Below are 25,213 nucleotides of genomic sequence, written 5' to 3'. Positions count from 1 at the left end.
AAGTATTTCAAACATATACTTCCTTCAAGCTTTCTTCCACACCATTATCAAGAAAATAAAAATCTTTTCAGAAAGGTAATGGAACCTTCAGGGATACTTGTTATTTCACTTATTCCCTTTACTTCTTACCTTCACGGGAACTTTTTGGCATAAAAATGAATGCTTACGCATCACCGTCAAGTGCTGTCTCACTGCTGCGAGCTTTCGTCGTACATCACCAGGATCCTCCTGTAAAGCTGCCTGAGTAGCTCATGACCACATCTTAGCAAGACACCTACAGGCCAGCCCAGTGACACAGTAGTTAAGTTTATGCCCTCCGCTTCAGTGGCCTGGGGTTCACAGGTTTGGATCCCGGACCACTCACACTGCCCTCATTAAGCCATGGTGTGGCAGCATCCCACATATAAAATAGAGGAAGATGGGCAACAGATGTTAGCTCAGGACCAATCTTTCTCACACACACACACACACACACACAAAACACCTAAACACAGGGAGTTTAACTGGGATAAATGAAAATCAGAGACCAACAAAGCAAGCAGGCTGGCCATTTCAAAAATCAGAGGCCACTTCAAAAATCAGAGGCCATTTCAAAAATCAGAGGCTACAAAGAAAAGCCCCCTCCAACCTCAATGCCAGGGACTCCTCCAGTTTCAAAACTCATAAAACAGGAAGGGCAACTCAGGGTCTTTATAGGAAAGAAAGTGATTTAGACTCACACCCAAACTCCAAGGCCCAAATCTCCCCATGTCCAAGGTCAAATGTTTTAGATTTCAGCCTTTCAAAGGCCAAGGAAGCTTTCCGAGAAAAGAGTACTGGGGTCTCATATATAATTCATGGGCATGTCAGGGAATCCCCAGTCCCTAGGGATTTTTCAAGTTCTAGGTCATTATTCCCAATGTTGAACCCTCAGAACTTTATTATCCCATGAGACACAATTTTTGCACTTAAGAAAAAAAGTAAGAAAGAGGTAAAGTTTCTTCTCTGTTTAATACATAGCCTTTTGGCTAAGCTCAAATGTAAATCTTGCTTGCTTATAGGTCCAAAAGAGCTTTGCCCATTAAATTGTTTAGCTCTCAGCATTAATTGTTTAGGTAATCTCTTTTTTGTCCAGGAATTTTAGTTATAATATGTAAAAGAAAGGTAAATAAGATTTGGCCTCCTTTAACTCTAGGTTCACTAATTTTTGGTCGAGTGGAATTTTCAACATGACTACTGACTTCTAAAAAGTTACTGACAGACTAAATGATTTACTAAAACAAAGGAAAAAAATGTCATCTACTTACTTGGAAAACCAACTGAACAGTGGCAGTGGATGCTAATTGATTTGGGACAGAGACTAGAATGGTCTTTGGAAATAAGGAATGTCAATATTGAGAAATGCTGTGTCAGGAACTCAGAACAAACAGAGGATGCCTCCAGGCCTGTCAATCTCTCCCAGCAAACTGTCTTCTGGAAATGAATCATCTGAAAAAACACCTCACAGCAGCAGCCATCTGTGACACGCCGCATTCATTACACAGGCAAGCAACCACTTGGGGGAAGAAGTCTTCTTCGCCAATAAAGAAATGACAGAGATTAGAGGTGGAGACCTGCTACATCGTGGATGGTAAAGAGTACATTTGACCTAACAGGCTTCTTTTCAGGACACCAAGGGAAATGTCAGGGTTCCAGCTGACTATGCAAGCATCTACTGGAGGCCCTTGAATCTGGCCTAGAGGAGAAATGACCATCAGGGAGAATGCCTGTCTCTCAGCTCTCCTCATTGCCATCCATACCCCACCGTGAGATCCTAACGCGACCAGTCCCCGCACGCTAACATGCCTCAGTAAACTCCTACAGTTCCTCCGGGTGAAAGCATTCCAAACACTTCAGCCTGGCAATCAAGCACCTTTGTCTTATTGCATTTTGCTTGTACTTCCATCAGAGTTCTTAGCACAATGTGTTTAATACAGTAATTATTCCTTAAGACTACTTTCCCCATCACATTGTGAACTGCTATTGAAAAAAGGTTACAACAGCTCCTCCTGTCAAAGGAAACAAATTTGTTGTGAATCTGTTAAGGGTTGGTCACTGTGGTATTCAATAGCACCATTCACTGAATAGTTCTGGTTCTCTACCCTCCTGGACGTAAGGCAGAAGTGAATTCCCTGTTCCCATGGTTGGCAGGGGACTAGTAATGAGTTCTAGTCAATGAGCTCTGGGGGGAAGGGATACGTGTCACTCCCTGGTAACAACATTTAATGGCTGATGTGGGAAACTCCAGGCTCTCTTTTCCCCGTCTTGGTGACCAGCAATGTTCCCAATGGTGACTATTCCATCAGTTCGTGTCCCAAAGTAATTACAATGAGCAGAACCCCCCAGTGATAGACATTGCATGAACAGGAAATAAAACCCCGTTATTTTAAGTCATTCATATTTGGGGTTATTTATTACTGTAGAACATCCTATCCTGACTGATAAAGCGCCATGATAAATATTTTCATATATGTAATTTGATGTTCACAATAACCTATAAGTATCACAGATGTGAGCAATATTTTACAAATGAAATTTAGAGCAGTAAATACTTAGGCCAAGGGCAAGTAGTTTAATTCATTCCTTCATTCAATAAATATTTATTGAGCACTGCTCTGTGCTAGGCTAGGTTCTAAGCAGCCGAGAGTCATAAAAAGACAGGGAAGAGGACCCCGCCCACAGAGCTCACATTCTAATAGAAAGAGACAAATTCCTATAAATCATATATAAATAACAAAAACTTCAGATGGCGGTAAGTGATATTCAGAGACTTAAAATCAGGTGATACGGCAGAAAAATGGTGGCTAATTATATAAATAGGAAAAAACTTCTGAGATGATCATTTTTAGGCTGAGATCAAAATGACAAGAAAGAGCCATTTATGCAGACACCAAGAGGAAAAGGCTTCTAAGAAGGAGGAACAGCTCATGCAAAGGTCCCAAGGCAGAACAAGCTTGTTGAACGAAAAAAAGTCAAAGGTCAGGGTGTCCACCTCCTAGCGGACAAGAATGGAAATGGCACAAGATAAAGTCAGAGAGGTAGAAAAGAGAAAAGCCATAGAGGGTTTCATAGCAAAACAAGGAGTATGGATTTGATTTTCTGGGTAATGGAAAAACTCCATGAGAGTTTTCAGCAGATTTGTATGATTTCTGCTTTAAAAAGCCTGCTTTAGCTGCTATGTGGAGAGGGAGTTATGGTGGAGCAAGGCCGGAGCAGAAAGTGCAGTGTGGGGTCCCCTGCAGAAGTCTCCCCATTTGGCAGTAGAGGATACGGACATACACGGACACACCCAAGACAGGGTGTGGAGGGTAGAGTCAGCGAAACTGGTGTGTGGACTGAGTGGAGGGCAAGGGAATGCCAGCAATCAAGTAGGACCCCTAGCTTTCTGGGCAGACGGTGTTTTCCTTTGCTGAGATGGAGAAAACTGGAAGAGGACGTGGTTTGCAGAGGTGGGAGGAAATCACGAGTTCTGTCTCACACACGTTAATATGAAATGCCTAGTAAACATCTGTGGGTAGATGTCAAGTGAACATATGATTCAGAAGCTCAGGAGAAAGACCGGAACTGGGTAGAAATGTAGGAGTTATTGACATAGGGATGCTGCAAAAGTCAGAAGATTGAATGAACCATCTAAAAAGAATATATATGTGAACAGGAGAAAGCGGGCCAGGGCAGAGCTCTGTGGCCATCTGATTTTTACAGTGTCAGCAGAGGAAGAACAGCTAGGGACATGGGGCAGGAGTGGCCAGTGAGAGAGAACGAAAATCAGGAAATATGATGTCTCAAATGTCAAGAAAAATATGTGTCTAAAGGACAAAGGTGGAGCGAGCTCGGCTAAATGCTGCCGAGAGGTCACGGAAGATAAGAACACCAGATTTAGCAAAATGTTGCTGACCTTGATAAAGGTAGTCTCTGTGGAATGGTGAGTATGGAAGCCTTATTGGAGGGGGTTGAGGAGGGCAGGTGAGGTGAGTGCACGTAAATGAGAAGAACAGCCACAGACAATGAAATTAAGAAGCTCTGCTGTGAACAGAAGCAGAAAAATGGAGCAGTAAGTGGGAAGGAATCTGGGACCAAAGGAAGATTTTTTTAAAGAAAAAAAGCTTGCTCACAATTCTACGACCTGTGGAAGTCCAAAGCCCTCATGGAGACTTCTGACATCCCTGGGAGGAGGCTGTGTGACAGCGATGCACGTGTGTTTAAGTGTATGTTGGGGGGCAGGATAAGGGATAGGAATGGTTACTTTGCAATGGTTACCTCCACCTCCGAGGTCTCAACGCCCTATACACACGTGCACCATTTCTGTCGTCCACCATGTTAACACACCACTGGATTGGGGGCGGGGGAGGCTCTCACCAAGCATTCACGATGGGTAGACTTTGCAAAGGTTTGAGGGTCACGAGGAAGACTTGCAATGCCCACTGCATAGCAAAACAACGAAAACACCTATGTTAAAGATTCCCACCCTTCAAAGTCCTCTCAGCCACCCTTCCCCTGGGGGGTTTTCACCGGCCCTCTGTCCTCCACAGCACCCAGCCTTCTCTTCTCTGGCTGGTTCCTCTCTCATCCCTCTTGCTTTTCTCTCTTTTCTTCTCTCTAACTTTTCTGTTCCCTCTCAGACAAAATACAAACACACAAGCAAAACACAAGGTTTGTGTGTGCATGTGTGAGCGTGTGTGTGTGCAGATTTTTTCCTGTAGAGCTACACCGTCTGTTTTGGGGGTGGAGAGGAGCACTTGGGGGCCCACTGATACCCGTACCCTTGCCTTTCAGTCCAAACAACACAGTGGTCTTTCTAAAAGTAATTCTGGAGCCAGTTCTTAAAATCATACATCTTCTGTTTTGTTCCATATATAAACCACCAGGCCAAGCATCTGAACTCAACATGCTGTCAGCAAACACCAGCTCTTGCCTCCCCGCTCAGGGAAAGAGTAAGAGCAGAGGCGGGATTCTGATATAATTCCAACACAGCAGGACGGTCACCAAGGTTTACTGAGTTGCATGATACGGCGCTGTTGTTTTGGGAGGATATTCACTGGTTTCTTCTAATCTTAGGGTCAAAGTAGTCAAGACCTGGATTTACTATTAAGGACAAATAGTCATCTGTAACATCACAGATTTTTAAATCGTGCTTGTTTATAGTTCCAAAGGAGTTCTGCCCCCTTAAAATGTCTAGATCTCAGCATGCTATGTTTATGCAATCTCTCTCTTTTTTCTCTAAGAATTTTAATTACAATATGCAAAAGATAGATAAATGAGATTTGGCCTTCTGTAGCCACCAGAACCTTGCATCAGTCTGAGATTGCCATCCCCTTAGTTGAAGAACAGTAACGTAGAAACATACAATAATCGATGGCAAAGGTATTGGACATACGACCATGCATTCCTAACTTTTGCAACTTTCTGCACTTCTAAAAAGGTCATTCAGAATAAGATACCTCTTCAAAAGAGTCACATTCCATTCTGAGTGAAGAATTCACTTTTTACATGCCAATGTTACTAACACAAAGAGAAATACACAGGCATCAGAGAAAGGTACAACATGACCGAAATCTTGTGTTCAAGGGGCTTTTTTCTTACAGGTTTCACGTTGGTCATTTAAACACATTTGATGAAGAGGAGAAAGACTCAGAATCTTCTACTATCCTTAACCAATTTACCGTTCATGTCTCCATATACTTCAGTGGAAGTATATTAGAATCCCAAACCAAAGGCCCCCTCAAAGCCAGCACTGATCACAGGAAGGCACCGAGTGCAGTCCCTGGAGCTTCAGTTTAGTACTGATAGCCCCGTGATACAGGAGAAGGGGGGGGAACTGACACTCAGCATCTTTCAATCACAAGTCTTGACCGGCTCCCATACACCCAATCCCTGTCCACCAGGTAACCCTGCTCTCCCCTCAAATTCAATCCTTGTCTTTCCCATTAGGAACAAAGCCCATTTTCTTATATACAAAAACATTTCATCATGATGGAAGGAAAGTAGTTTGATACTTTTCTATTTTTGGAACTGATGTCTCTAAGTCCCCCAGTGTTACTATAGGCAACTGGGACTTCAATGTCAAATCATACACCCATGCATGCATGCACGCACACACACACGGGCAGAAATACTGGGAGTGGAAATAAATTATGCAGACAAAATTTCTTTTATGACCACTTTCTTCTCAAAAGGTGAGCATAAAATAATGCAACAGCAGCACTAGTTAGGTAAAAATAGCACTTCGTGCACTTCAAGCTAAACATAACAACACAGATATGGGGCAGAGAAGGGTTGAGTCAGAAAAACAACATTGCTTCTTAATACTCACCTGTACAAGAGAAATCATCCACGCGAATGTATCCCGGGACACAGTCACACCGATATAACCCAGGCAGGTTGACACACACAGTATTGGCACGACAGTAATGCATCTTAGCAGCACACTCATCGATATCTGAAGGAGGAAAAAGAAGCAATATCACGGTTAGTGGAGTGATTGAACCAGAGTGTAATCATCTCACAACGGCATTAGAAAAGGTGAATGCCCATTGAAGCCAAGAGGAAAAGCAAGAGGCAGTCAACACAAAAGCTTAAGTGCAAGTTCATCTGGTGCATTAGATCCCACCTTGAGCTGAAAGTATTTCTAGAAAGATGCATGGTGAGACACAACAGTTAAGAACCTAAGGAGTGTAAAGACTGAATCTATTATTATTAACTTCTCACCAAGGAGGATGCTTGACTTAAACGTCCAAAATCAAGGAGTTTTGAGTCCAGTGAGTTGATACCAATTAATATTTATTAGGTGTCCACTGTGCATGGTGTAGCTTTTATCAGAGAGATCAAGGGAAGCCAGCCCTTTCTGCTTGTGTATCTTACTAAGACAAGCTTTAATCCATCTGTCACAAAATGGTGGTGCAGCCAGTTTCTCGCATGTTCTACTGTGAATACAGGCAGCAGCTGTTGTCTAATGCAAATTAATGTCTTTTATCTCTTGACCTGGAGATCCATCCTATGTGATAGAATGGGCTGACTCAACAAAAAGATCTTATTCTCTCTAGCAGGGAAGTCAGAGAATTACCTGCTTTCTCATAAGAGTTCATGATAAGAATTAAAATAACCTACAAACTAAAGTACAGAGTTTGGTCTTTTCTGGAGGTGACGTTCTCAAAAATGGCTTTATGTTCATTTACTCAGACTGCTTATGTGTGACGGCCAGGGAGAGGAATGGATATAAGCACAGCATGGGAATCCAAGATAGGAAATAGAGTTCTAATTCCGGTTGTGCTAGTCACTAGCCTATGACTTGCATTTAACTACTCTGAGTCCCAGAATCCTCATCAGTTTGTCACAAAAGTCAGTTCTGAATGTACTGCTTTAAATCTTTAAACAACTATCTAATTTAATCTATATGCAATTCCACGGGTGAAGTAAAGCACTGCACTCATTTTAAAGTCTAGAAAATTGAGGCTTAGGGAAGTTAAATATCAGGCACAAGTCATCCTGTTAGGACATGCCACACCCAGGATTTGAACTCAGACGTCAATCTCTTTCTTGCTGTGATATGTCATGAAAGCACCTTGAAATGATAATTAATCAAATATAGTGTTACAGCTTAACATATTTAGTGAAATATAGCATTACGGTTACATATTTAACACAAATACAGTCTTAGAGTTTAATTATGATCATCATTAAAATCCTAATAGCCTTCATATGCAGAAACTGAAGATAGAAACAGCTATATTGGGTCACAAGAAATCTCATTTATCTATTGCTCTGAAAAGTAAAAGCAGATTGATTTATTTCCTAATAAAACACCCTGTAATAACATCAGATTCTTTTTAGTGCTAAAGATCTGTCAGCTTGTAAATAAAAGTTATTGTGCAGTAACTGAGGTCCCAGAAGGAGACGTGCATTTAGCAAGACTTCCATAACTATGATACAAGAACAAAACACCAGAAATTAGTGAGATAATTCAGGCAATCAACAAAGGGTTCTACCTGCACAATACCACGTGCATTCAAAAATGATCCAAGACAATGCGTAATAAAAATAAATGAACAACAGGAACAGAAAATCTATATAACATGATTACATCAAGCCAGAGTGTGGAGGGAACTCTTCCAGGAATTTGAGATAGAACAGTAACTGCACATGAGCATGAGGTGTAATTCCGATCTTTCTGGCAGTCAGGGCATTAGAATTCTTTAACAAGTTGGGTCCCAGCATCACTTAATCATTTTGCTTCACAGAATAGTGGATATCATGAAAGTCAAGAGGAAAAGTGCTTCAGGAAAAAAGTAATGATCACTTGCGTCACTTGCAATTAACAAGTTGAACAAGGGGCCGGCCTGGTGGCACAGTGGTTAAGTGCGCACGTTCCGCTTTGGCGGCCCGGGGTTTGCCAGTTTGGATCCCGGGTGAGGACATGGCACCACTTGGCAAGCCATGCTGTGGTAGGCGTCCCACATATAAAGTAGAGGAAGATGGGCACGGATGTTAGCTCAGGGCCAGTCTTCCTCAGCAAAAAGAGGAGGATTGGCAGCAGATGTTAGCTCAGGGCTAAACTTCCTCAAAAAAAAAAAAAGAAGAAGTTGAACAAGATAAAGACAGAACTAACCACTGGATTTGGTAAGAATAAGTTCACTGCTGACCTTGACTTCATAAGGGTAATTTTGGGAAAGTGGTACAGCAAAGACTCACTGGAATCAATTAAAGAGAGAATGGAAGACGAGGGAGCAGAGACACGAAAACAAGGCAAATCTTTTGAGATATTTTCCCACAAAGAAAAATGGGTTAGTAGCTCCAGCGAAATTTGGTGTTGAGAGCCTTGTTTAAAGATGGAAAAGAGATCACAGCATGTCTGTATGCTGCTGGGAAGGATCCAATATGAGTGAAAAAATGATCATGTAGAAGAGAGAGCAGATCAGGGCAGGAACAGAGGCCTGGAGAGGGCAAGAGGAGCTGAGCTCCAGCACACAAATGGAGCGAATCATCTTCACAAGAATGAAGCCAAGGGATAAGGCACGAGGTGGAGATCGGTTGGCACATCTGGTGGTGGGAAGATGAAGTGGTTCTCCTTCGCTTGCTTCTATTTTCTCAGTGAAATGAGAGAGAGTAACACTTGAGGAGGAGGAGAGGCGGGAGCATCGGATGTTTAAGGAGAGGGAGAAGGTATTAAATAGTCATGTTAGGAAGAGGGCAAGAATTGACTAGGGCAAGTAGTAGGGTGGCTGAGAAGTCACTTGTGATTTGTGGTCCTAAATGTTAAGTGAAAGCAATCAGCATGGCTATGTGTTTGTCTCCAGTCTCGGTCAGCTACTGGAGGCAAGTACCATTTGGGGTAATTGGGAAGTTAGGTGTAACCAGAGTTGAGTTTTTAGGTGAATAAAATGGGCAAAAAGAGATACAAGGGAACTGAGGAGTAAGGAAAGAGGTGATAACAATGACGTGCCAGGGAACCTCAGCTCTTCAGGAGAGAAGGGAGGACACGAAGAGGGAGGTGGATGGTGGAAATGGATTGGACATCATGGTGGACACTGTGCTGCACTGCCCAGATCTCTCTTCAGAACTAAAGGACCTAATCCCCCAGCTAATGAGAGTACTGCCTGCTAAGGATCTTCAGCTGTTAGCCTTGGCTGAAGAGAGATGCCTCACCCATAGTCACACTCCCATCCTAAGGGCAACCTACAATGAAGACTGGCTCTGCTTTATTCTAGGTTCAGAGCACTCAATGGGATTGACCTGACTTCTCCCTCTGCCCAAACTGGCATGCTTTCCTTCCCCGAGAGGCGTTCATCCCCATAGCACTCCCTAATAAAACTTCCTGCATGCCTGTGTCCATCTCAGAGTTTGCTTCCTGGGGAAACTAAGCTGCAGCAGGAATCCTGGTGGAGGCAAGGAATCATTACCAGGAGGGTACTAGAGTGTGAGCTGGAAAGCTTGGAGATGGAGTTATAGAGTGGTGGGCTTGACATTAAGATTTTGGAGGTGATTCAGTTATTGTTGATTACAAGGTCCTGCATATGATTGTGAAAGAGTGGAAGAATAGACCCTTGTAAGTGAGAGGTTGGGAACACCACGAGAAGCCAGGCATTGGAGGGGGTTAGTTGGCATTAGCGTTGCTCATCAAATATTACCAGTTTTCCTCCTCCTGGGCCCATAACACAATTGTACTTCCCCATCCTGTTCAAAGTCAGGCGTGGCCATATGACTGACCAAGAAACCTGAGCAGAAGAGTATACCCCTAGGTGGAAAGATTAAGAGCCAGCATCTGGCTTAACACCTTTTCTTCTTCCTGCCGTGGAAATCCTGGAAGCACAGAGATGGAGACTCTTTAAGCCTGGGTCCCTGAGTGAAGACCAGGCCACCAGACAAGCATAATGAACATTTGCATGAGCTGGAGATACACTTTTATTAATTGACGCCATTGAGCCTACGTGACTAGTACAGAGGGTGACTATGAAGCATCTGAGAGGAGGAAATTAAGCTGGATCTTGAATAGGAATTCACCAGGAGAGAACGCAGGTGGAGCAACAGAAGGAAAATGATAGAGGCTAAACTTTCTTTTCTCGGCAGAGTTAGGAAGGGAGAGAATCATTTAGTTGTGTACATTCAAAGAACACTAATTAGCCCTTTACTAACCCCTGAGGCAGAGTGATGAACAAAATGCCATCATGGACCTCACAGCCTGGCAAGACATTGAGCGAAACTTCTAAGTTCTACCAAGAACGTGAGATCTTTTACCAGGGGATCTGACCTAGTCAGAGAGGGCCAGAGGAGGATTCCCTATGGAAGCGATGTTTCATCCGAGACATGAAATAGAAGTGAAACAGGTAAAGGGGAGAGGAACAACATCCCAGACAGAGATGAATGTTTGGGAAGACTTAGTTAGAAGAAGGCAATAAGCTCAGGCCGCATCCCGCTGGGCCTTGCAGGCCATGTGAAGGAGTCTGGACTTTAATCAGGGTAGTGACCAGAAATGCAATTCCTGATTTCAAAATATCACTCAGCTGTACTGAAGAGAATGGATTGGAGCACGGCAAGCTGAAGGCTAAATCACGTTGGTGTTTTACTCACAGAGATGCAGCCACACTGACTCCATCTCATTCTGCTAGGATGCTCGGCCATTCTTTAAGATGAGAAACTAGTCAGGACTTGCCTTAGAGGCAGTTCAATCTTCAGCCCATGGGCCACAGCTGCCACCCAGGCTGTTGACTACAAGGAATAAGTTTCCCTGTCATGGACCCTTGTCAGCTCCTCCCAGAGAGAACCTCCTGGCTCATTTCTCTTAGGCGACCGGATAACTGCTGAGAGGTATCTGCTGCATCTAGATTTGAAGGCGTTACTTGGCTATGACAAGCTTACTTTCATTCAAACAGTCAAGCCATCTCCTTGGTTCTAGGATTCCGAGGACCTGAATAAAAATATTTTCAAAAAACCCTGCTGAGAATTTCCCTATACATAGGTTTATCCAGCGCTACACGAGTCACCCAGGACCCCATGGCCAGACATCCCTGCTGCTCTGCTGATGTGTCTTTGAGTAGGTTTTGTTTTCAATTCGTATCATTGGTCATTTCAGCTCTTGCATATCTAATAATTTCCTGGTACCAGTCCAGAAAAAGACAGCACCAAAATAAAGCAGAAAAGTTGACAAATGTACCACAAAATTAAACTGTCACAATCTTATCTTTGTTGTCAACCTCCAGATATAAAAATTACTCCCTGGTATAAATAAGGGGGAGGGGAGGAACAAAAGTAAGGTGTCTGGAGTCATCCAGGGGGGTTTCTTGAGACAAGGCAATGGAAGAAAGGAAGGAATTGACAGCTCCCCAGTTTCAGGATGGGAATGGGGGATGGAGTGGCAACTCATGTGCCAAAGAAAGATTGCCTCTCCAACCTCAGAGAAAAGCACAACCCTGCACACAGTTTCAATAGGACTCAAGAGTGCTTCAAAAGCAACCTGATTATAGGGGCTGGCCCCGTGGCCGAGTGGTTAAGTTCGCGCGCTCTACTGCAGGCGGCCCAGTGTTTCGTTGGTTCGAATCCTGGGCCCGGACATGGCACTGCTCATCAGACCACGCTGAGGCAGCATCCCACATGCCACAACTAGAAGGACCCACAACGAAGAATATACAACTATGTACCGGGGGGCTTTGGGGAGAAAAAGGAAAAAATAAAAAAATCTTTAAAAAAAAAAAAAAAAAAGCAACCTGATTATAGAGGGGACCAAAACAGAATTAACGTCTTCAGAGAACTGGGATATCCTGAGACAACAGTCTTGAGAGAGAGTGAACAACTGAGATTTTTAAAACGAGTCTAGGACAAAGGCTGCTTTTTGTTCACAGATAAAAAATTCTGAAAGGCAATGAATAATTACCAAAAAAACCAGAACTCCCTAATGAAAGAAGGAATTGATGCTCAGAAGAAACTGAGTGGGCCCAAAGCAGTGCGGATTCCAATCACAGCCCTGAAAAGCCATCTGACCTCTGCCCAGCTGGTACCAGTGCTCTGCCTGAAGCAGCCCCCTCTCAAACAATGGGCTCTTCCAAGGTGACATTCACCCAAAAGCCGGGAGGCAAGAAGAGGCTACGCCTGAGGCTCAGCCACAAGGTGGAAGGTGAACACACTCAAGAGTCCAGGCTCAAGCTGACCGTCTGAATCAGTCTCAGAAGCTTTCCTAAGAAGAACCACAGTTAACCTGACTACTGGAAGGATGACTCGATAAAAAAAATACACCATTAGGCACAGGGTGATACCAAGATGCATAAGAGACTAATGATATGCAACCTCTAGGGTAAATTAGGAACAGCCCCTGGTTAATACTCAGCAAGTATCTGCCATTTCTACATATCAGACATGATTCTAGGTACTCTCCGGGCAGCATCTCACCACTCCATTTATTCCTCCTGACTACTGTAGGAGGTAGGTATCCCCAGGTCATGAGGAGGAAACTGAGGCTTAGAGATTATTAGGTCACTTGCCCCAGGCATAAAGTCAGTAAGCCTAAAAGCCTGGGTTTGACTCCACACAGTCTGGCTTCAGGGTTGGCACTGTTCTCTCTGTGCCAGATCAATAACATTTCACTCCTCTGACTACGTTAGGTACGTCTGATGCTGCCACGAAGTGCATGGAAACAAGCAGAGCTCCAGATTCCACGTCCGTGTGCTATGCTGTTCAGGCATTTGTTCTGGTATTACACTGTCTGTAAAAATAGCAATGCTACACTGTGCATCACTGCTTCTCTGGCTCTTTTAAATCAATCCTAACACTTTCACACTTTAGGCGCCAGTGACCTGGGACCCCAAAATAAGTAGCAGAATTCTTCACCCAGCTGGAACCCCCAGCTTGATACAGTCTCTACTCCAGTTGCTTAAGACTATCGAGTGCCTCCTATAGGATTAGAAACTAGAGACAAAAAGGCCTGGGTTTTTTATTAAATATTGTTAGAGAAACATCTCTAAACCCCACTGCAGTATATATCAGCTGCAGCATAATGGGGCTCAAATTGCGATTCATTCGTATAGATTGCTTGTCACCTATGAAATATTAGAGCTCATCTTCTGGTGGTCTTTTGAGGTAATAAAAATACATGATTTATGTCCCTCCTCAGGATGGTGAATTAGTTTGTTTTCATTTTAAAAGGTATACTGATAGACTTTAAAATGAAACTTGATGTGGCACAATGATTCTTCATGTATCACCAGCCTCCGCCTGCATACGAGAGCTCCGAGCAGACACATACCCGACTGTGGCATCATCGTCATGAAATGAGAGTGCAGGGTCTGGGGAGTGGAGAGAGAAGCAAAGGCAAAGAATTCTCATAAAATGATGTGACCTCCTCAGACTTGTTCATAGAATTTCCTAGATAAAGGCAACCCAGGGAGGGCTAGACCCGGGGGTTGGGGCAGAAATTATGCCCCACTTCCTGTGCACATTGAAAAAGGAAACAGGGGAAAGAATGCCAATATTTATGGAGACTGTGCTCTGTGCCAAGCACTGTGGGCATCTCCTCATTCCCAACCATCCCATGGACTGGCATCAGAAACTAAATGTAGGGTACCTGGGATTCCAACCCAGATCTCTGTGACTCCAAGGAGCATATGTCTTCCACTGACTGCTGGACCAACAGCACTGGATTGGCAGTCATGAGTCAAGCTCTATTCCTGCTTTTCCAGTTAGCTAACTGTAGTACTGGGCAAGTCACTTTTCTTCTCTAAACCTCAGTTTTCCCATCTATAAAATGTGTGGGTTGGACCAGAGAGCATCTAACGACCCCCTTCGTTCTAAAGCTCTTGACACATTCAACTGTGTCTGTCCACTCATCGTAAAAACCTGCCCCTGAGACAGTTTCTCTTGGGCCACCCCCCGGTCCTCCAGTTTTGAGGAGCTTGCAGATGTCCCACATGCCTTTTCCCCCTAAGACAAAAGTCCTGGAAAATACTGTTAAGATGACCTGAGCCTTCACACTGTTCCTTGATACTTATGTCAACTGAGATGGCATCTCCCCCGAAGCTGAAGAGCAGCTAGGACTAGCCAACAGATACTCACACAAAATTGTGTCTCTAGGCAGGTTCTCCATGGACTAGTATGATAATTTGCAGAGCAATTCTACCAGACTTTACTCTTGAATTTTCAGAAATCATGATTTATAAAATATATGGTGGCACTGGCCAGTCATTTGTTACATTAGAGCTATCAGTACTCTCCATCTGTGTCACACTGGATATTTTTTAAAAGTGAAGGCCTATGTGATCTCTGATTTAAACTTAGAAAAATCTAGTGAGGCAGACAAGATGTGAATTATTACGCTCTTTTTCAGATGAGAAAATAAAAGCCCAGAAAAGAAGTCTGACTTGCCAAAAGGCACACAGATAATCATCGAGTTGGTAACAAAATCATGGTCTTCTAGCTCTGGAATTAGTGTTTCATCCAATGTCTGTGCTTCTCTCTAATTACAGTTTTCTTCCTAAAGCAAGGGGAGAAAAATCAAACGCCCACAGAATCTAGGAATATAAACCAAATGCCTATAGAAGCCAGGGAGAAGATATACATGCAAAATATGTCCCGTCCACAAAGAAATAAGGTGTCTCTTATTTTTCTTAAAACATAAACATCTCTCTCTCTCACCTTCGCTCCCTCCTCTTCTCTCTCCCTCTCTCTCCCTCTCCCTGCCTCACCCTCTCCTTCCCTCACTCTCTCTCTCTTTCATTTTCCTATTTCCAAGGACAAGAAATGGTTTTCTCTTATAAGGGAAAAACCACAGAGCAAGGGCAATGATACCTGGACAGTGACACTGAACCTCAGTGATAGAAAGACAATAGGAAGAATATGAATTGTGGAAAATTAGAGTTCTAGTCAAATAATCCATGAGAGAGTAATAAGAGACATCATTTATGTAGCACTTCCTATGTGCTGGGCACAGTTTTAAGCACTTTACATGCACTAACTCATTTAATACAAAAGCTCTATGAGGTATACACTGTAATCATCCTCACATTACAGATGAGAAATAAGAGGCATAGAAATGCACAGTGCATGATCGAGGGTCACACCACCAGGCGAAGGACCTAGACTTCCAGGATACAAATTCAGGCAGCACAGCTCCAGAGTCTGCACTCTCCACTCTGCGGTACTGCCTCTCAGGGTCTGTGGGCTAGATCTCTGATCTTTCTAGAGAAGTTTCATATCCTAGCACTAATTTAATTTTTTTAAAGTATTGGCTCCATTTTCTTCCAAACATTTTGAACCAAGTAACATATACCTACCTACTGGATTCAATCCATGGATGTCTGTGCCTTAAAGCATGCTATCATATGGAGCTTTAGTGGGCAGAGGGAGAGAGGAAAGGATGGAAGGGAGAAAGGAAGAAAGGAGGAGAATAAGGGAAGAGGGAAGGAGGGAGGGAGGGAGGGAGGGAGGGAGGTGGAGGAGGAAGGAAGACAGACAAGAAGGAAGGAAGAAAAGAAGGGAGAGGAGGAAAGGGAAGGGAGAGGACAGGAAGGGAAGAGAATTGAAGGCAAAGAAAAGACAAAGACGAGAAAAGAGAAAAAGGAAAGACAGCCTAAGAAGGTGCCCAGATAATGTCTATGGACTGAATTGGGTCCCTCAGCCCCAAATTCACATGTCGAAGCTCTAACCCCTGAGTCCGATGCTGTTGAGAGATGGCGCCTTTGGGGGATAACTAAGATAAGGTCACAAGAGTGGTGCCCTCATGATGAGACTAGTGCCCTTACAGAAAGAGCCATGAAAGAGCTTGCTCACTCTCTCCACCACATGAGGACTGAGGGAGAAGGCAGCCTTCCGCAAGCCAGGAAGAGAGCCTCCACCAGAACTCCGTCACGCTGGCACCCTGACCCCAGACTTCCCGTCTCCAGAATTCTGAGTAAATAAATTCCTGTTGTTTAAGCCACCTAGTCTACTGTATTTTGTAATGACAGCCCCAGCTGACTAATACAATAACCCTGTAAATTTCTCCCTTGCCTGGTGAAACGGATTTTTACATCAGCTTCCAAGATAAGTGTCAAACAAACATGTTGCCTGCCAGATCAAATATTTGCAGATGAAAAAGACAAATAAGCTTTCGGTCATTCCATGCATAGTAAAGACATCTTCTTAGACAGGGTTAAACACATCATAAGGTAGAAGTTAGATTGCTGGATTTCTGACATTTTAAAAGTACTTCCCTATATAGCTATGCCGGATATTTGGAAATTCATGCTAAGATGTTTTTTCCCTGCTAGCTGAATTTCAGAATCAAATACTGTCACAAAGTACCACATCTCTTTGTGCCCTTGGGACTCACAGCAGACCGATTTTTTGCTGACATTGAAAAGCACTGTGAGACACCACCCTATCACTTTTTCCCCAGCCTGGCATTTCTCACCTTCAAGAGTGTCCATAAACTGATGCTGAGTGTCTGCCAGGAAAGAAACACACTGAGTGACGGGTGATTAATTCAGTTTTGACTTCAGGCTGTGCCCCAGCCTATCTGAAACTATCAGTGTCTGCACTCTACTTCAGCCAACGTACCAACAAAATCAATGAGTGCTTCTAGAAAAGTCCAAGAGTTCCTCATGATTGTGAGTCAGTTGGACTAACCAAAGAACACACTGGAAATGTAGAAGCTACAAAGGTCTCTTGTCTTCCCTACAAGTAGGAAAGGAAACTCAAGATGTATGGAAAGACTGCTGGACTCCATAGGCAGTAAAGATCCCAAAGGTCAGTGGGATGTGGTCCCTGTCTTCTGGCTTTTATGCTAAGTGAAAAAAGCCAGACCGTACAGAACCTGTCCTAATCCAGGAGAGGAGCAGTCCCATGAACACGAACCCTGTTAGTGCAATCCAAGTTCTATCAGAAAATGAAGTGGCTAATTCCACCAAAGGGGACTGGGGAAGGATTCACCCGGATGATACTTGTTTTGAGTCTTGAGAAGCCAAGCAGATGCCTTCATAACATGCTGATGGCCTTCCCTTATCACGCTGATTGAATTGAGTAGCAATTCTTTTTTTTTTCCCCAAGCTTTACTGAGATATAATCGACATATAATACTGTATAAATTTAAAGTGTACATGTAAATTTGATACAATTTGATACAATTATATATTGAAAAATGATTACCACCATAGCCTCCGCTAACACCTCCATCGCGTCACATATCTAACACCGTCTCTTTTTTGCGATGCAAACATTTAAGATCTACTCTCTCTGCAACTTCTAAATATATAATACAGTATTAATGGCTATAATCACTGTGCTGTACAGTAGATCCCCAGAAATTATTCATCTTGTAACTGGAAGTTTGTACTCTTTGACCATCAGCAAATTTATGGATAAAAATGTGATACACACACACACGCACACACATATACACACAATTTTATATCATTCAGCCACAAGAAAGAAATCCTACCATCTGCGACGACATGAATGGACACTGAGGGCATCCTGCTAAGTAAGATGAGTCAGACAGAGAAAGACTAATACTGTATGATATCACTTATATGTGGAATCTAAACAAGCCAAACTCATAGACATGGAGACTAGAATGGTGGTCACCAAGGGCTGAGGGGTGTGGGAAATGGGGAGATGCTGGGCTGATATTCTTTTGTTTTACAAAGATAAAGGAAAGTCAGCAGAAAGTGCATGAGATGGGAGAGTACAATACCACCAGTGAAGCTGTCTACAGCATCTACCTCTGTCTGAAACTATTCTTTATAATACCAGGTAGCACGTACTGATCACTCCTTTGTGCCAAGCAGAGTTTCAAGCACTTTGGATGTATTAATTCATTTCATCTTCACAACTACCATATAGGGATATATACATTAACATTTTTATTTTATGGAGGCACAAGAAGTGAATCAGATGGAAGATCACTTCAGGCAATCTGACCCCTGGCATCTACTCTCTTCTGCCTCTCTACAAGGCTACCTTAGCTTCCCCCTTCTCAATAAGAATACCCACCTTCCTTGGTTAACTAAATAGCAATTTCCTGCAGTCACCTGGTCAAATTATTCATTCACCGCTTTCCGCACTCAGTCAAAATAAAGTGCACAGGTTATAATCTTTTAAAAATAAGTGTTTTGGTGCCAGAGATTTAGATCTGATTCACTACAGCGTCAGATTAAACACCAGACTCTGAATTACACAAACAAACAGGGGCCTGTGGACCTAGGAGCAAGTAGTTAATGAACACAACCCGGGTTCCATAAAACCAGTCCCTGTGTGCCACCACCTGTATGATGAATGATCATCAGCTGCATGTGCTCGAGAAGGGAGCTACTTCACTGGGTATTTCCCCACATGGAGAGACTCCTCAGATAAAATAATCTTCTCGAACTGAAATCAACATTATTCCCAATTCCAAATTCTTACACATCTGACTAAATCCATGTATTCTAATATGAAAACCAAAACCATAAAATGTTTAAGTTAGTCCTTAAAAATCACCAAGTCCAGACTCCCATGCACTGTGATTGTTGAAAAATTATAAAAATTAATGAATGGCGAGAAAAGAGAAAAAATAAATACAGAATAATGACTAATAATCCACTTTCCTCTGAAAATACAATCCAAAGGTGGAACGGAAAACATTGTTCAACAGGTGGGAAATGGAAGAGACTCTGGTTTCCACACCGTCCATCAGATTTTAAACTATTTTTTAAATGGAAAGACCCTTTTAAAAATAACTTAAAGCTAGCATTTATATAGTACTTAACTAAGTGCCAGATACTGTCCAACATACATTAACCCACTTAATCCCGATAACCCTTCGAAGTAGGTACTGTGTTTTAGCGCCTCAAGTCTACAGATGAGGAAATCGAGGCAGCAAGGAGAGACTAAGCAACTTGCCCAAGGTCACACACCGAGAAAGATGCAGAGCTAGAAGTCAAGGCCAGGCAGGCCCGGCTCCCAGGGTGGAGCTTTAATCTCCATGCCACACACTCCCAACCAGAGTAGTATCACCTGCAATGGGGTGAAAAACTGGCACTTGGGAGAGGTAAAAAGTCTTAGATATTACAAAAGTTTGTGATGCTCCAAAGGGCCACAGTACATGAACAGATATATATATAGAGAGAGAGAATATCTGTGGTATTCAAATTTCATGGGAGCGTGATTAGGAAGAAAATGTCTAAAAGATATCTTAGGAGGTTGATAAAGAAAAAATAGTTAAGAAACATTGCTTTATACTGAACTGCCTGCATTTGGAATAACATCTAACTTAGAAGCCCAATATAGTACTACATCAAACTTAAAAGCTTTTGTACAGCAACGGAAACCATCAATAAAATGAAAAGGCAACCTACAGAAGGAATAAAATATTCACAAATCATATAGCTGATAAAGGGTTAATACCCAAAATACGTAAAGAACTCAACATCTCAATAGAAAAAAAATCCCGTTAAAAAATGGGCAGAGGATCTGAATAGATATTCTTCCAAAGACGACATACAAATGGCCAACAGGTACAGGAAAAGATGTTCAACATCATTAATCATAAGGGAAATGCAAATCAAAACCACAATAAGATATCATCTCACACCTGTCAGAATGGCTATTATCAAAAATATGAGAAATAAGTGTTGGTGAGGAGGTGGAGAAAAGAGAACACTTGTGTACTGTTGGTGGGAATGTAAATTGGTGTAATCACTATGGAAAACAGTATGAAGTTTCCTAAAAAAATTAAAAATAGAAGTACCATATGATCCAGCAATTCCACTTCTGGGTACTTACAAAAAGAAAACAAAAACACTAACTCAGAAAGGTATATGCACCCCCATGTTCATTGTAGGATTATTTACAATAGCCAAGACATAGAAACAACCTAAGTATCCAGTGACAAATGAATGGATAAAGAAAATGTGCTATATATACCCAAGGGAATATTATTCAGCCCTAAAAAGAAGGAAATCCTGCCATTTACAACAACTTGGATGACCTTTTTGGGTCATTATGCTGAGAGAAGTCAGTCAGAAAAAAAAACAACTCATAGATACAGCAGATTGGCAGGTGCCAGAAGCAGAGGGTGGGCAAAATAGGTAAACGTGGTCAAAAGGTACAAACACCCAGTTATAAGACTAATAACTCCTGAAGATGTAATGTACAGCATGGTGACTACAGTTAATAATATTGCATTGCAAAAAAAAAAAGAAAAAAAAGAATTAAGCAGAGCCACTGTGGTAAAGAACCACCGCACTCATGTGGTTGGGAGGAAAAGGAAAAAGAAGAACCCGCCTTTTAGCTACTGTGAACAATGCTGCAATGGACACTGGTGTACAGCATCTCTCCAAGTCTCGGCTTTCAGTTCCATTAGGTAGGTATCTAGGGATGGAACTGTGGGGCCATATGGTAATTTGACGCTCAGGTTTTTGAGGAACTACCAAACCATTTTCCACTGTGGGTGTACCATAGATTAGAGGTTTCCAGGGGCTGGAAAGAGGGAGGAGGGGGGACGGAGGACGGAGGAGGGGGAAGGGAGGAAAGGGCAGTTACTGCTTAATGATTACAGGGTTTCTGTGGGGCCATAAAAAAGTTTTGAAAATAGAAAGTGATGATGGTTACACGACGTCATGAATGTAACTAATGCCACTGAATACACACTTCAAAATGGCTAAAATGGCATATTTTATGTTACATACATACTTTACCACAATTTGTAAAGTAATGTGATACATCAAAAACCACTTATTTGTACACTTTAAATCAGTGAATTGTCTGGTATGTGAGTTATATCTCAATAAAGCTGTTTATATAAAAGGAGGGGGAACAATCTCCAGCCTGTATTTCTCCTTTCTCAGAGGAGAAGAAACAGGTATCCCGCTGAGCAGCTGAATGTCACACGGCTAGAGAGGAAAAAGTGGGGCCGAGCTCAGTAACTTCTCAGCTTTACTACTACTGCTCAGTGTTACCCTGGGAAAGCGACCTGAGGCCTCTGAGTGTGGGTTGCCACGTCCGAGAAACCCAGGGTGGTTGTGAAGATGCAAGAAGACAGCTTGCATTACACACATGTGTACCTCGTACAGTGTCTCGGGCCTCAATAAACATCTTTGGCTGCATCTTCTCACTTTTTCGGTTCAAAGGCAGCCATTCTGGACTTGTTGCCAGGTCTTGCTCACCTCTCTAGCTGGCACGGGGACCCAAGAAAAAGCCAGTGCCTCCTCAAGTTAGTGTCCTCTGCCTGTCAGTGACTCCCCCACTGGGCCAGCCGATGGCCCTTGACTTGTTCCTTCACAAGACGAGAAGAGGAAGCCGCTCTCTCCTTCCTCGCCCTGCAGCCCCCCGCCAGCAACAGTAGAGCGGCCACCTCCTGCTCTGGCAAACAGGCTTTTCTTTTCCTCGGAGCCCAGCTGTGTTTTCTTGGACTATGTGAGGGCACGACAGTTGACCTGTTGTGTGTGTGTGTGTGTGTGTGTGTGTGAGGGGGGTTGTTCTGTAACGTCTTTGTGCAATAAATTATGAAGGAAATTAAAATGCCTAAGTTTTAAAAACTCAGAATTTACACCTTTTGAGTGGAAACTTTCTTTAGGAATGGCAAAATAAAAGAGAAGAGTCTCAAATAAATAAAAGGCTGATAACAAAGATGAATTAGTCTTCCAACCTTAGGTAAATAACACCCATGACATAATAATAATAATCATAATAATAGCAGCATTCCCTCGAGGTTAGAAAATGCTGAGATCCCTCCTTTTAGACAGACACTGAGGTCTAATACAGAGACACGCCTCAGTCACAAAGAAATTTTAGAATTTTAAATATACTCCCCTCCACAGAACAGAGAAAGAGAGACAAGAAAAGAGGGGATGGAGAGGGAATTGGAAGATATTGATTATCAAATGCTTATCTAAAAAAATTTACTGTGGAAAAAAGCTGAAAGAAGAAAAAGGGGCCAGAGGTCAATCAATGACAGCCCCTCATCCTCAGGATCTTACACACCGATGCACCTGGAGCATCTAATTCCAGGTGAAGGTTCTTTTACCAAGTGGTACCATCAGGGCTCTCTAACAGCCCATCAGAAATTACCCTGGTCGAGAGTGCTGCACTATTTGGGGCGGGACAGAGCCCGGTGGGTGTTCTCACTATGGGTCCTGAGGGCAAGAGAGCTTACCTAGGCCCAAGCCTGGCCCTTGGATGCTCGCCCTGCTCTCAGGAGCTCAGTGAGCCAGCAACCATGCTGGGTGATGGGGTCACAGAGACGAGGCCAGCCTGGCCCTGACTTCCACAGTGAATAGGGGAGACAGAGGCATAAACAAAGAAGGACACTCAAGTTGGAGGCACTTTGGAGGAACTACGCCTGGACCAGTCACAAGGAAGGAGTGAACAATTCTATCTAGCGAAGGGCATGACACGAGCTGTCATAAAAGATGAAGAAATGTTCCCAAGATTGATAAGGGAGAAGGTAAGGAACGTGAATGTGGCTTCACAGATTGAAAAGTGGTGAAAGAAGCAGAGAGAACACAGGAAAGCAAGAGGAAGGTGAGCATGGGTCAGGTCAAGGCAGCCTTGAATGCCACGCTAAGGACGTGCACTTCGTTTCTGAGGTCAATGGGGATACATGCACTACATGAAAATACAAGCTGCTTGAGGGCAGGAATTTGGGGGGAGGGGGAATTTAAACATATTTTTATTTCATTCTTAAAGAAAACACTAATAAGATACATGCATCTGTTGAGAGATATTTGACTGCCTAGTTCATTATTGTGTATCTGTAAATGAATGAATAAATTAATGTAGAATTATTAAAGTGTTTTAAGCTAGGCAGTGACATGATCACTGATGCATTTTTAAAAGATCATTCTGGAAGCACATGCAGGGTGGATCTGACAGGAGAGCATTGGTGGCCACATTAAGAAGAGCACCAAAGCGCCGGCCCAGTAGCATAATGGTTAAGTTCACATGCTCCACTTCAGTGGCCTGCGGTTTGTGGGTTCGGATTCTGGATGCAGACCTACACACTGCTCATCAAACCATGCTGTGGCAGCACCCCACATATAAAATAGAGGAAGATGGGCACAGATGTTACCTCAGGGCCACTCTTCTTCTCCAAAGAAAAGAAAAAAACCAGCACCAGTAGAATGAGGGTAGAAGTCTGGCTGCAGTGGGTTAATAAGTGGAGTGGGAGTGCGTGCGAGCTTGTGGCTGAAAGATCCTAGCTAGAAATGGGAGTCTATGATTTTAAGCGTAGAAGAGTTAAGTGATGGCAAAGTCAAGAGCATCATAAAGTGGTATGAGAGTGAAGATGACTGTGCTCCCAAGGATAAAAGTCCTCAAGGCTGGACTTTTGCCCAGAATGATGGCACGGCTGAGCGTGGAGATGAAGCCTGAGCAGTTAGATACCAAGACCTCAATGAACGACAGGGACTGTCCAGGAGATTTGTCACTGACAGCAGCTAGAAGGGATAACAGGTGTTATGAGCAGATGGCTGGGACTTCAAAAGAGAAAAGTTTTGTATGAGGAAGGAAGAAATTACTCTAGATGCAGCAAAGCTGTCTTTGGAGAAGTCAATACCATCTCTGGGCTCCAAGGGACATTGGGTGTTCGAGAAAATGCAGTCTTCAATCAGAGAGCTGTAAGAGAGCTGCATCCCCAGAGGAATTCAAGGAGGAGAAGAGATGAAGAAGCATTCTACAAAGAGTCGTTTATAAGGCCACAAGAGTTCTGGAGAACACAACACAGTGGGAGGGAAAAGAAGTCAGAAAGAAGAATCAGCTCAAAGGACACACAAAATAGGATTAGATTCATAGTCTAGAAGAAGACAAGTGATAAGAAGGTCGCCAGTTTAGGTAGGGAGTTAAGCCGACAGAAATGGGAGGCAGTGTGGCTCCAGCAGGCCCAGGGGATCATCCCAGGCAAGACCAAAGATCTGATGAAGCTGCTCAGTTGACAAATACAGCCTTTGCTGGGGGACCAAACTGAATGCTAGAGAGTTCTTTTTTGGCCAAAGAAGAGGCAGAACTAGTGGTGACTGCATCATCATAACTAAATCAACCCCCAAGAGAACCCTGCCCAGGGGGTGAAAGATAGCATTTGTGGGTTACAGGGATAACCACCACCATTTGTCATCTGGAGTCTCAAGCTGGCGCCCTGCCTTCAGTGGTGGCTGCCGCTGGCTTGAACAGGCTCATGAGAGCTGACTGTGCACATACCTTCCCCAACGTCTGTGACTTCACCCCAGCTGCTTGGTGGGAGTATTTAAACCATGGGAATCAACAAACTCTACAAATCAGGCCTCCTGCTCCCCTAATCCCCAAACCAACATTAAACATTTACCAGCACAGCACTGCCTGCCTTGCCCTTGTTACTGCATCTCATGGCAAACAAGACGTATGCCTCAGACTCCAGGCTGCCTCTTCTCTACTCTGAGCCCAGCGACCACCCTGAAAGAACTACCTTCCTGCCAGCGCTTCAGCACTGGGTCTGCCCCTCGCTCCTCCTTCACTTTTAGGTACCCTCACCCCAACCTATCCCTGGGCCTCCCAGGTCCCAATTCTCCCAGTGACTCCCCACCACCACGCTCTCCAGCAATCAGGTCTCTGCATGATCCGTATTAACAGTAGATGAGTAGAGATGGATGCAGACTCTCCTTCTGGACCTTGCTATGTACATGACCTTGGACATAGTCATTTTGTCTGTTTCCTTGTCTACAAAATGGCTGTTTTGTAGAAATACCCTCATTGGATTGTTTGTGAGAATTAACTGATCAAGTATGTAAGG

General features: G+C 43.3%; 1 protein-coding gene across 4 annotated transcripts in view; it reads right to left on the bottom strand.

Annotated features, from left to right (window-relative positions):
* Window positions 1-25,213, bottom strand: part of NELL1 (neural EGFL like 1) — a 750,804-nt gene that overhangs the window by 382,568 nt on the left and 343,023 nt on the right. For all 4 annotated transcript variants that reach the window (XM_070624514.1, XM_070624512.1, XM_070624513.1 and 1 more), the window contains exon 13: window positions 6,329-6,454. In XM_070624514.1, coding sequence (XP_070480615.1) covers window positions 6,329-6,454 — 126 coding nt within the window. The remainder of the gene's footprint in view (window positions 1-6,328; window positions 6,455-25,213) is intronic.

This window comes from Equus przewalskii, chromosome 6, assembly GCF_037783145.1.
Source record: "Equus przewalskii isolate Varuska chromosome 6, EquPr2, whole genome shotgun sequence".
Lineage (NCBI taxonomy): Eukaryota > Metazoa > Chordata > Mammalia > Perissodactyla > Equidae > Equus > Equus przewalskii.
Note: the sequence above shows the minus strand (reverse complement) of the source record. Positions and strands in the feature narration are given on the sequence as shown.